Below are 14,656 nucleotides of genomic sequence, written 5' to 3' on the forward strand. Positions count from 1 at the left end.
TTCTAACCACTAAACAATTTATTATTATGACGTCACAAATTAATTTCGCGCCAAAATCTTTTCGTTTTTAATGATCTCCTGAAACGATCGAGTTACAAATATCATATGACGTCACAAACCACGTGTCACGTGACGTAATATAAAACCGTTCAACTATTTCCTTGTAATATTCGGACATTAATTAAATTAATTAGAAATTAATTTATTTTAACTAATTAAAGTTTTAAAATATTGTTATTCCATTAGATTTTTAATAATTTTCTTATTTTTTTGTTGTTATTTAAACAATTTTTGATGTTCTAAAAAATGTTAAGATTTTTTAACCATTTTTTTAAATAAAATTGTGTTAATTTCTAGATATAATGAAAAATCTACAATTTTATTAAATTTTATGATTTTTTAATAGCATAAAAATAAAAAATAATAAAAATTTTCCAGCAGTGGAAACTTAATACGAAAAAAAACAACAAAAATCAGAAAAAATTTGATTTCAAACCAGTTTCAAAATGGGCAAGAATATGAGATTTCATTTAAGGAAAAATACACAAAATAGAAAAAATATGATTTAAAAAAATAATCGATAATTAGTAGAATGATTGGAATATTGATTGGCAGCTTAATAGGTCGTAATTCATGATTTAAAGTTGGCAGTTTCAATAAATATTCAAGTGGCAGAATAACAAAAAGTAAGCAGTTGTTGAGATCTGAATAAAAAGAACAATGATTAAACATTTGTCAAGTCATTGTTAAAAGATAATGGGAATTGTTAAATATTTTGACAATTGACTGATTTGTGGAAACTTTTTTAATAACTACGTAAAAGTTTAAAACGTCATAATTGATGTTTCCAGATAATTATTTCCGCGTGAATTTTTAATAATTAGTTTGTCCCCAAAAATACAAAAATTTTTGATTATCGATTTGTTAAAAAATACCAAATGTTTTTTAATCACTTTTAAACAGTTTAATTCTTGTAGATTTTTTAATTTTTTTAGCGCCTGTTCTAAATGAATTCGCTAAATTTTTTTTAATTGTTAATTTCCACCGAAAGTCGTTTAAATTAAATTTTCCCATGCCATATAAACAAACAAACAGGCGTCTAATTAGTTGTAGTAAACCCAGGAATGTGAAACCCAATCCGGTCTTCCGTTAAACGACCCGACACCGAAACATTATTCGTTTAACGACAAATTCGTGAGAGAAACCTCCGCGGCACCAGCTGTGGTATTATGACGTCATACTTTCAATGTTTTTAAATGGACACAAAGGAAAAACGGTTGGTCGTGTTTTTGTACTAAAAAATCGCTCAGTTTTAAAGGGAAAACGATTTCTATTCAACAAACATTACTACAGCTTTGTAGCGCGTTCTACTACAGCGACATGGGCCCCAAAACAGAGCAAAACATGAGCGCCACTAGAAGCACCGGCACCTGTCCTTATTCATTCCCACGGTTAAATATATAGATCGTTTAAATAACGCAGATGTTAACTAACAATGAGTTAGATCGGAGTTATTAATGTTGGTTTTGCAAACATGCAATTTTTTGCAAATGCTTTAAAAATAGCGGCAATTTTATCAAAAATTACCCTTATTAAATTTTAAAAACGCATTTTGCTAAAATTATAAATTTAAACATTTTTTTTTAAATAGTTGGTAAATAAGCGCAGTAAATTAAAATCCAATTCGTTCGAAAACAATAAAATATTATCTTTTAAAACCAAACTCCTTAAAATTATCAAAATACTCGAATTATTAAAACGCTTCGTCGACAACTTTTAGGTTTTGATTTGCTGTAAATTAAACTCCCAAAAACTGGACTCGTGCTGTGCAACCAACCGTAGAAAGGTTGTTTTTACTTATTCCCACTTAAGTCAATGCAACTTTGTGTTTGTACAAGTAATTCTATTACCACAAGGTTATAGCGAGTTATTTTAAAATTTTAAATACGTGTTTACTATAGCGGGAAAAACTAATTTAAACTCACAATTTAAACCCCTTTAAAATTTGGCAAAAAAATGCGTTTTTTTTTTACTATTAAAATAAAGTTAACATAAAACTTAAAACTTACCTAATTTTAGGCTTGCGTTTCGGTGGTCACGTGACCAATATTCTGTTGTGTTTCGTTTAGTTTGTTGTTTTGGTTTCTTGTCTTTCTTTGTGGGATCATATCTGTAAAACAATTCGGTTTATTACGTCATTATCACAAGTTGTTATATCATATAGACAAAATTTTGACAAATTTAGTAAATTCTTAATGTTTAAAATATATTAAGTTTTTGCATGTTTTTGTATAAAATAAGTTTGTAAATTTAATTAAAAGTTTGTCGATATATTTGTGCAGCTGTAGAGGGTAATAAATAACTAACATTTGTCCTGGAGTTATCAACAGGGGGCGGTATATACATTGCATTTGTTTAAAGTTTATTGTAAAGTATTATAGATTAAAAATTACTTAAAATAGGTCAACTAGAAAAATTAGTATTTTGTTGTTAAACAATCGATCAACAATCCTGTTTGTTTGATTATTATTCAAACAATGATGTTTATTATTGTCATTGTATTCAAACAATTAAGATGTAATTCCGCTTATTTTGAGCACTATTTTGTTAATTGAATTAATATTCCCGTAAGTTCTGCCAACATTTAAACAACATATGTGTGAACGATATCCTCAATTTAAACACACAAGTTATAATTAAACTGAGTTTACATTTGTATTTAAGGTTTGATTTTCAAGCTTATAATGACCGCAGGTGTTTTATTAAAACATAGTAAACGTTCCCACATAAATAATTCATCATTTAACGTCAACCAATTGAATTTTTAAGCCCTATATATCCCTATAGTTAGATGGTTAACTTTGATGTTATATTACGTATAAAAATAACTTAAAATATTGTGAATTTTACCTGATATTTTAGGTTGGGACATTCTAGTTCTTTTGGCAGCCTGTCTCGTGTTTTTGGCTGCGAAAAGTTGTCGGGACGCGACCCTCTTAATCGACGACGTTCTAGAACTTTTAACCTCGGCTTTCGAGTCGCTTTTATCGACCGGTGACGTCATAATGGTGGTTGCGGCAACGTCGTCGGTTGATAACGTTATATTGGTTGGCGAGATGACGTCATCGACTTGAGAGGGGGTTAAAGTTGGTGGGATTCGAACGGCGGTCACAAGTCGAGTAACAGCGGGGTTTAAAACTTGAGAGACGATCTTGGGGGGACTTGTAAAGGTGGGTTGACATACCCGGGGTTTTCGGACCATTTTCGGTGATAACGTCACAATGTCAGGGGTCGCGTTCTCGTCGCGACGTCCTAGTGGAACGGGTGAGCTTCGATGGCTTCGATTTTCGTGAAGTTTTTGAATTTTAAGACTTTTCTTGGTCGCGTCTTCGTTTTTGGCTGGGTTAAGAGCGATTTGTCGTTTATAGAAAGTTGGAACCGATTCGTTCCAGATCTGCCAATCAAATCTTTTCGGTCGAGACAACATCGGTGAGTTCCTCATTTCCTCGCCGGAATTCTTTCCTTCATCGCCCGCCGATTGCGACTTCAAAACGTCGAAGTTCCAGGAATTATTAAACCTCTGTGCCTCTATTGCCAAAGTGTTTTTCAGCATTTTTTTCGTTTCAGTTGGGTCAGAAAACCCAAATAAACATTTACAAACTGGACTTAACGGTTTTTGGATCGGTTTGCAAAAAGCGGAAAAGGCGGAATCACGGATTTGCTTTTGTGGGTGAACCATGATTTATGATGGAATATAATAAGCAGTAAAAATTAAAGATAATCTAATATTTAATATCTGTTTAAAATAAATAAATTTAGTTAAAAAACTGCTTCAAATACCAACTAAAAAAAGCGTTTTTTTCTAGCTATTTTTAAAAGCGAATTACTGCGTCAATTTAACTAACCTAATTCTAAATTTGTTTAAGGTAATTTTTAAAACTAAAAACTACAGAAGCTGTATATTGCCTGTTTAAATTTAACACAAAAATACGAAATAATCACCTTTATTATTCTAGTATTTCTTTACAGTATATTAAACATTGTTATTCTAACTATTCTTTACTAAAAACGTGCCTTAAAATACCCATTAAAACTTGAGTTAAATTTAGTTTAAATTTACTTAAAACTTTAAATTTACGTGACCTGTTACCAGCTAACCGTCGAACTTATTTACTACCTACTACGAGTTATAGGACTTGATAGTAAAGCAAGTCCAGACTTGGTCACAACAACCGTTAATCTTTCATTCTGTTTCTTGCTCGCTCTTCGCTCGTTATTTATTCTCTCCTCTCTCTCTTTCCTTACACTTTTGCCTTTTTCTCGCGCCAACCGAAATTCTCTCGCATTGCGTTTTTTTTGTCGCATCTGTCGAAACAAGCGACAACTGTTACGACAGATGACAAGCATTGTGACGTGGTTAATGGATAACAGTTGTGTATTGTTCCACCTTTCAACGTAATAATCGATAAATATTCATTTTTTATCGATTGAAAAATCAATAAAATTTATTTTTATAATTAATCAATATTTTAAAATTAATAATTAATAATTAATCTAAATTTTAATCAATCTTAATTAAACTTCCCAAAATTATTAAAATTTCAAATTGAAAATATTGGTTTAAAATATTAAAACTTTAACTAACTAATTATTAATTTAAAAAACGGTTATAATTCAGGATATTGGCAATCCATCTTTGTTATTTTAGTGATTGTTTACTCAACTTTAAATAAAACTTAATTTAAATAGAAAAACCAAACCGAAAATTATAAATATAGAGCTTAGAATAACATCGGCCTCGATTATTTCTTGAAGATTTTAAAATTAGTTGAAAATAAAAACAAACTGAAACACTTCAGAATATCCGGGAACGTGCCAGAAATTCAAACCTAACGTTTGTTTATTTCGATGTTTAGCGCCCCAACAAATTTAATAAATAGCTATATATTAAATATTACAATAATGCGACTTAAGTTAATAATTTAAAACATGCCAAAAGTATTAATGTTTACATAAAGATTTTAAGTGTGTTATGGCATGGTCACCAAAAGGTTCAACATTTGAAAAATCAATTAAATTTACTCAAAAAAATCTAAAAACCCAATAAATTAAACGAAATTTACAATAAAAATAATTAATATTTTATCTTGTTCAAAACCTAATCCTTTTAGATTTCAAATCCTATTATGACGTAATAGACGTGTGACAATCGGGTTATTATGTTATTTCAAGGTGATTGTCACTAAGAGAATCCATCATTATGACGTCACACATGGCATTAACATACGGACAATAGAACCAACATGTCATAAAAGACATCTGTGGCAAGCACGCGTCAGTCGCGTATTATATTGTGACGTCATAATGAACATATGGTGGCGTATGTGCAACGAAGCGTGCAAAAGCGGGAACGCGATTCCAAATGTGGCGAAGTGGATTGTTTGATAACAATGGAGAATAATGAAGAACAATGGATTTAACTTTTATTTGAACTCAAGGGAATTTCAAATACTAGAATGTTGTTGTAATCGAAAACTTTGAATTTATTATTGGGCGTAAAATAAAAAAATTTTAATATTTAAATTGATCTCAAAATTTAAGTAAAAAAAATTTAAAAAAATTGGCAAAAAACACATTTCTATTTCTCAAAAAAATTAAATATTAGAAACTTATTTGAAAACAATTTTATATAAAAAGTCATTTTTAGTCAATATAACAAGCTTTAAAATTAAAGTCTAGTTTTAATTAATACAAAAATCACAATTACAGAACATTTAATTCAAGTAAAATTTTCGATTTCTTTTTTAAGAGCGAGAAATTAAAATTAACTTTTCCTAAAATCATAAAATTAATTTTCCATGCTCTTAATTTGTATCCGTTCAAGTTGTTTGTTTAAAGAACAATGCTCATTGTTAAAGTTATTGTAGTTCAACAATGATAATCTTATTTTCATTTCCTTTTTTATAAAACAACGGATTAATCGTTTAACAATACAAATACTTCAAAGCTTTATTACGTCATCATTAAACAAATACTTTTTGCTATGACGTCATAATGGAAATGAAACATATACTGCTAATAGCATTAAAACATAATAAAAACAAACAAAAAGAAACAATGGCGTCACGATATTAGTTTTATTTGCAAACTAGATTATATATGATTATGACGTCATAATAAAGTTAAATAAATCCCAAAACATCCTAATTTAAAATAAATAAAAAAAGTTAAAATACAAAAATCAAAGTGACATAACTATTCCAGGTTTATGACGTAATAGATCTAGTTTGATGACATCATAAAGGTTAATTGTTACGAAGAAGGTTTCGCACTACAACGCGAGGTTGTTAAAATTGTCGCAAACTTGTTAAATTTGTTATTAGAAGTAGGTCAATACAACCAAGAAAATTTCGCTTTAAAAATATCTTTGATTTTAAACTTTAAATAATTCAAATGATTTCACTTAAATTTGTTTTTTGTTTTTACTAAATTTAAATTAAAATAACTAGATTAATTTTTATTTAGGTTTTTTACACATCAATAAAAGTAATAGAAAAGATATATGATAAATATTACAATTATCAGATGGAAAAAAATGACAAAATCAATTTCATGATTTAAAACATACTTTTATTTGTTTTTTTATCGAATTAAGGTAAAAAAACGAATTTGTTTGAAGATCATTGATTTAAATTTACACTAAAACACAATTAGTTTAAATCAATTTAACTTGAAAAACACGAATTTGTTTTAACGTAAAACAAATCATCCCAAACTACAACTTAGATAATGTTTCAATTTGGTCAAATTAGTCGGTTTTTACAATTTTAACTTCGACTAAAATCCAAACTCTGCGAGCACTTAAAGTTTAACGAACCATGTGTTATGTAGTGATTGATTCGGTCAAAATAAAACCTGTTTATAGTTAGCAAAGTAAGTAGGTAGAAGCGTGTATTTAATCAGGCATAAATTGAAAAATAAACTTTTTTATTCAACCATGAAAAGTCTAAGCAAAGGCCGTAACTAAAACGTTTAATTATTTCTTTTTAAAAGCTTTTGAAATCGTATATCTTGGTAATTAATCAAACTTAATAAAAAGCAACAATAACTGTATTAAAGTCATAGTTATAAACGTTATTTTTTTAATATTTTAGAACCTACATTCTCTAATAAAGTTTCAAATTTAATATTTTAAAAATTTTATGTAATTTCAAATAGATTGATTTTTTGTAACAAAGTTACTTTTATTACGTCATAACCAAACCAATACTTCAATTATTACTTCATTGATTTTAATACCAGCAAAAGTTCAAATTAAAACCATAAAAAGATAACTAAACTTGAAATATAATCTCAAATTTACAACAACGCTAAATTTAAATTGAAGTAGCCTACACATAAGTAGAGCCAGTAGTAAACAAGTTGAACGACTAACCCACTCAACTATTAAGTTGAACTAGTAAACATGTTTTCATCGATCTTTAACCGCGCCGGCACTCCACCATATTAAGATATACTACTATAGGATAGCGAGGATATTGTATATACCAATACAAACGATATATGCTTATAAGCTGGTGTTCACTCTATCTATATAAGTAAAAAAAAACACAAATATACCGGCCTATACATTTTTTTTAAAATTTTTCTTTTGGTTTTTCGCGCATTGATAAAAGTAAATAATAAATACGATATACAATTAATATTACAACAATGCGACGGGAAAAAATGACAAAATCAATTTAATGAAACATGCCAAAAGTATTAATGTTTACATAAAGATTTTAAGTATGTTATGGCATGGTCACCAAACCCAGTATAAATTAAATTAATATGAATTACGATAAAATTAATATTATATTATAAGGCTAAACTAATGCCAAATTTACCAGAATTTGTTCGAAAATTTGTTTAAAAAAATCACAAATTTTAAGCCAAATAAACTTAACTTTATGGCTTTTATAGTATAGTTATTAATATTGTGATATAATATTTATATAGGTTTAGTGACCATGCCATAATATACTATAAAATCTTTATGTAAACATTATTACTTTTGGCATGTTTTAAATCATTAAATTGATTTTGTCATTTTTTCCCGTCGCATTGTTGTAATATTAATTGTATATCGTATTTATTATTTACTTTTATCAATGCGCGAAAAACCTAAATAAAAATTTAAAACATTTTTCTAATCCTAATAAACAGGAATATATATTACATGTGGTAATAACAATTTGGTAAACATGTTATTGGCAGATTCTCTCTCGCCTTGTAAGCGGAAAGCTTCGAATTTCAGAATAGAATTGATTTAACCAACAAAAATTTGTCAAAACAACATTCTAACCATAATTAAAATATCAAATTTTTATTAATTATATTTGTAATTTTTTTTTTTAATTTTGACAAAATTATTTTTGTAAAATAATTAAATTTATAATATTTTTTTGTTTTTTTAACCTTATGTTTAAATACTTTACGATATGCAAACTAATACACTTCTAAAAGCAATCAATAAATAACCACCTACCATCTACTTTATAGTTTAACCACTTTATCATTATTATTAGCTTAATATAACACGACGCTATCTAATTTGTTTACTTTATAACTTATACCCAACACCTGGTAATCATTTACCATATTATTTAACACTTAATATTCGAAAGCTGTCAACATGGGTTATCAATTACATATTATTATTAAGATAAATTAACTAAGTTCAACTTTGTAAGCCTTTTAATATTGATTATCTTAAAATTTTAATAAGTTAGAATAAATAGCGTAAAGTGGTTTAAATTTAATGTTAATATACTAAGTCAATATGCAAAAAAAAGCCTAATATTTAATGTAATAATGGCATTAACTTGTACCAATTAAGACTGGGTTGGGGTAATATAATGAGGTCAATTTTATCTTAAACTTGTACAACTTGGAACTTGGTTGTGGTAATATCATAATATCTTAAACTTGCACAACTTGGGACTGGGTTGTGGTAATATCATAATATCTTAAACTTGCACAACTTGGGACTGGGTTGTGGTAATATCATAATATCTTAAACTTGCACAACTTGGGACTGGGTTGGGGTAATATTATAAGGTCAATAATATCTTAAACTTGTACAATTTGGGACTGGGTTGTGGTAATATTATAAGGTCAATGATATCTTAAACTTGTACAACTTGAGACTGGGTTGGGGTAATATTACAAAATCAAAAACAGTGTTAAAAAATAATAATTTTTTTAGTAACTTTTCTAATAATTTTATCACATCCTGTATATCGTGAGAAACAATATCTATTCTCACTAATAACAAACAACGATTATTACGTCATAACAAACTCATTTCCTATAGGAAATATAAACTGAAATTTTAAGAAGCTTTAAACTTATATGCTGCGGATATATTTAAAATTAGGTCAGGATATTATTTTAATACTCTGCAACAGCGGGGGCATTGACTTGTCGGGTTTAAATGTTTTAATATTGGATTATGTATTCACTAATCTTAAACAATTTTTTTTTTGAAAATTTGACCAAATGTCGTTTTTATATTTTATTTTTTGTTATATTGACCGGCAGCGTGGCGTAGTGGTTAAGCCACTTGCTACACCACACATGAGGTCGCGGGTTCAATCCCCACTAATCTTATGCTGTAGCGCCCTTGGGTAAGTCGATATAAACGGTATAAACTCCTGCTGAGCCAGCACTTAATCAGCAGCATATTTACTGGGCAATTACATTCTCTATAATATCCCAAACTGCTAAAGGTTACTTGAGACTGGGTCGGAGTAGCTAATGTTACTCTATGTTTCGGTCGCGCATTCGACCTTCCCACATTAAAAATAATATGTATACAAAAATATACAAAAAAACATTTATTTTTTTATATATTCCAAATGCGTTTATAATCACTATTTTTTTTAATAATTTTATTAAATATTTATTTCAACCACTATTCCTAATTTACCTTCAGTGTGGGGGTTGGTATTAAACTCAATTCAACTGCTACTCATTTATGACGTCACAATGCTTTATTATCCGTGGTAAACCACACATTGCCTTATATAAATATGACAAGAATCAATTTAAAAATTTGAAAAAGGCTTTTTATATCACATATATATAATTTTGTGTTCTTAAATATAAATATAAACATTTTTGTCTTGTTAAAAGTTATAGAATTAAAGTAATCACATTAACACGTTTTATTTATCATTCAATATTAGTATAACTATAGTTTGTTGTAATATGGTCACAACTTACAACCAATGTTTGCGCACCGACAGTTTTTTTTTACGAGTGTTGTATTAATTAATTTAAGCATTTATAAATTGAACATTAAATAAACATCATCTACCCCATGCTTAATTATATATCAATTTCAAAAAAAATTAGAATTTATGTCATTTTATTGTTCTTATTAAATAAACAAATATCAATAATTGTCAGAATCGCGTTTAAACAAGTAAGTTCTAAAAAGTATTATGACGTCACAATCATAGGTTTGTCGAACCCCAAAAACTCGAATATTAACCGAAGTTTCAACAATATAATATTAATTACGTCATAATAAATATTGTAGAAATGTTTATAATATGAAAATGTTAATTGTTTAGTTTTAAAGTTGTTAAAATATTTTGTTTTGTCTAATCCAAAAAGGTTTATTTCGTGAATATTTTGGTTTCCCTAAAATTCCCCGAATTTACGACTTTAAGGTTCACTGAACAAACAACCCGATATTGCACCACTATGATCACTATGTGACGTCACTATTGATTCGCGCGGAAAAACTTGAATTTCTTACAAACTAGAATTTAGAGTTTTTAGATATTCGATATTGGAGAAAATGGTGTAGGTGATTTCCAATCCATTCAACTTATTTCTATTTTAAAATGTAATTTAATTCCAAGTTTGATTTAAGGGGATTTTTGAAACTTATTATTTGTGCTTATAAGTAAAATCACGCTGTAGCTATACAGTTGGGGACGCGGAATTTGAGGGAATGGAAAATGAAGGAACGGAAATTGAAGGAACGGAAAATGAAGGAACCGGAAAATGAAGGAACGGAAAATGAAGGAACCGGAAAATGAAGGAACGGAAAATGAAGGAACCGGAAAATGAAGGAACGGAAAATGAAGAAACCGGAAAATGAAGGAACGGAAATTGAAAAAAGGAGAGGCGGAATCCTAAAAAAATAAAACGCGGAAATTCCGTTGACTGTTTATTTGTATTTAAGTCAATATTATTTTAGAAATAAGCGGGCATTTTATAGAAGAGGGTTAGGGTATGCTGGGGTAATAAAAATTAATTCATTATCGCTTATCAGTTCTCGAATATATGATAGTAATCCTAAATAAACAGTCAACGGTATTTCCGCGTTTTATTTTTTTAGGATTCCGCTACTCCTTTTTTCACTTTCCTTCAATTTCCGTTCTTTCATTTTCCGGTTCCTTCATTTTCCGTTCCTTCATTTTCCGGTTCCTTCATTTTCCGTTCTTTCATTTTCCGGTTCCTTCATTTTCCGTTCCTTCATTTTCCGGTTCCTTCATTTTCCGTTCCTTCATTTTCCGTTCCTTCAATTTCCATTCCCTCATTTTCAGTCGACCCATACAGTTAACACTATTTTTAGTTAAGTTATACATATGCTAAGCCTAAAACTAATCAGCAGTATAATTCTTGCGCAATTATAATCTATATAATATCCCAAACTGTCAAAGCCAACTTTAGACTGGGTCGGGGTAACAAATGTTACTCTATAAACACCCCTTCATGTCAACACTTATCAGCGGGCTAATTATCGGAAAATTATATTTAATAATATCCAAAACTGCTGAAGTCAACTTAAGACTGGGTCAGGGTAACTTATGTTGCTCTATGTTTAGGTTTTTGACCGAGAACTTGTTGACGCTCGCGCAGAGTATTACATAAAAAGTATAATATATTTATGTGTGTAAAGAATACAATATTTTAAAGTAAATTTTGCCCTTCAAAGACAATTTAGTATTTGTTAAAATGTCGAAACGTACATGGATAATAAAACTTAAAAATATTTTTCTGTTTTTTTTCCTTATTTTACGATTTACAAACCAATACACTTTATAAAACAAGCAACATATAACCCATCTATTAACTACTTAGTAGTATAGCCACTTTATCATTATTAGCAGATTAATATACCACAGCGTTATTGCCTAATAAGGATAGTTTAAAACAGTTCATAAATATACAAATAAGTTGACATATTTAAAGAAAAGTAATTTAATATAATTTATGTAAAAATTTGTCGAAATATCACACGCAGAGATTTGGAACCCCCAGACCCGACATGAACTTCTACAAGTTGATTAAATAAACAAAACGATTACACCACCGCGGCGACAGACACTACGTCATAATCGATTTTCGCGCCAAAAAATCAATGATCGGAGAATTATGTTTTGAAGAGCCATTAAACATGAAATCGTAACTTGGGTTAAAAATAGAATAGTCTGGTACTTAATATTAAATTAGGTTTAATAACTGATATAGTGCCTGGGTTCAACTTTAATATACTTATAACTAGATTGTTTATTGTATATATTTAATCAAATGTAGTATAAAACAAATTTATTTTATTTTATTTTGGTTTTTCGCACATTGATAAAAGTAAATAATAAATACGATATACAATTAATATTACAACAATGCGACGGGAAAAATGACAAAATCAATTTAATGATTTTAAACCAGTCCTAGTGATTAGTGTTTAAAGCTTTTAAGTATGTAATGGCATGGTCACCAACCCCAGTGAAACCAAATATTTATATGTCTGGTTTTACGAATTTTTACAACCCAACTAAACAGATGGCAATAATAAAGTTTTTAACTGATATAGTGTCTGGGATCAACTATAATGTACTTACAACTAGATTGGATATCATATACTTTATTAAATTTAATATAAAAGCAGTGTTAGTAAAATAAGGTATTTGTAGAAATTTAATATTTGTATGTCTGGTATTACAAAGTTTACAACTTAACTAAACAGGTGGCAATAATAACTTTTTATTACAATTTGGGGGTTTTTGTTCACCTTATATTTAAACTATTTCATGTTGTAACATTCCTTTTTTATATAGGTAACTTTCAATTCGCAATCATCGTCAAATTTTTTATAACTTTACGGTTATTTAAAAAAAAAATTTTTTTAAATCTTTGAGTGTATTTATTTTACGTTTTTTTGAATATTACATTTAAAAGGACCGTAAACTACAGTCTACATTTAAAAAGACCGTAAACTACAAGTGATCAGAAAAATTATATCACAAACAGCGTTTAAATATAACTTATCGCATTCAATTCTTAAAGTAATATTAATTTAATTTAACAAAACATTAATATTATAAAACAAACCAACATCTAGTTTAAAAACGAAAATCCAATTCCATTATTATGGGTTTTAAAAATCAAATTTTTAAGTTTGTTTTAAATAAGATGAAAGGCGGCAAAATAAACTAAAAATAATTAGAAAATCTAACCACGTGTCTTGGTGACACACGCCTTTGTAATTAGGGTTCATTTAATTGTTTAAAATTGTAATTATTTTGTTTAAAACCCCCTCACACGAGCAATTAAAATCTTGTTTCCGTTTCTAATTGTTGTCAATAGTTTTAACAATGAAATAATTAAACAAAGGGTTATTGTTATAAAGAAAATTCAGTTTATAATCAAAATCGGAGACTTACAGGCGACTTATATCCTATATTAAACAATTGAAATACATTTTATTACATTTACATTTCTCATTTTTAACCATTTAAATATATACGGTTATTATTTTTACAGTAATTTGCTCTGTAGCGACAACACGCGGTAATAAATTAAAAAAAATTACCTTGAATTAATTCCCAAATTATGACGTCAAAATTATAATCCAAATTCCGATCGAAAAATGGACTTTATCCAACTTTATCTATAATTTAAATTTAAATATTTCATATATTACTAACATACAAAGAAGTACACTTAAAAAAACCATTCTTTACAGTTTTCAAGTCATTAGTATTTTATATAAATATTGTTATACAAATTAAAGTAAAAAAAATTTAAAATCAAGTTTTAGTAAAAATTAACGACTATTAACAATCATTTACCTTCAATGTTGTCTTCTATATACCATCCTTACACACTACTGCTTTATAACCTTAATACCATGATACTTCATAGCTATTTTTGAAATAAAGTAACTAAGGCTTACTAAAGCGCATTTAAAACAAAATCAGCCCTAGCCTTAAACCAACTTAGGCGTAAAATGTATTGCTGCTTTTTAATTATAGCAAGCGGCATTTTTCGGTTTAAACTTTAAGTAAAACAAGTCGAAATATTGCAATTTTGTATTTTATATTGAACATTGATTTGAGAACGAAAACTTTGAAGAAAACATAAAAATAAAACTTTTTTGAATTATTTTAAAAATATTTTAAGAAGTAGTTACCATTTATATTTGCTTTTTTATCAATATTAAAATGGTCTTCTTTAAAAAACAAATTGCAAAATAATTTTTAGTTTTGCATAAACAAAAGCTCTTACTACATTATTTATGGTTTCTAAAAATGTATAAAGTTGTTAAGAATTGAACCACAAACCTCTAGTACAATTTATCAAATCATTC

General features: G+C 28.1%; 1 protein-coding gene across 1 annotated transcript; it reads right to left on the reverse strand.

Moving 5' to 3' along the window:
• Positions 1-388: 388 nt before the first annotated feature.
• Positions 389-3,817, reverse strand: LOC145754916 (uncharacterized). Its single transcript, XM_082571087.1, has 3 exons — positions 2,911-3,817; positions 2,070-2,170; positions 389-704 (listed from the first exon to the last, which is right to left on the reverse strand). Exons 1-2 carry the CDS (start codon positions 3,737-3,739, stop codon positions 2,076-2,078), a joined length of 924 nt encoding a protein of 307 aa, XP_082427213.1. The 5' UTR covers positions 3,740-3,817; the 3' UTR covers positions 389-704; positions 2,070-2,075.
• Positions 3,818-14,656: the final 10,839 nt, after the last annotated feature.

Source organism: Corella eumyota, chromosome 1 (genome assembly GCF_963082875.1).
Source record: "Corella eumyota chromosome 1, kaCorEumy4.1, whole genome shotgun sequence".
Taxonomy (NCBI): domain Eukaryota; kingdom Metazoa; phylum Chordata; class Ascidiacea; order Phlebobranchia; family Corellidae; genus Corella; species Corella eumyota.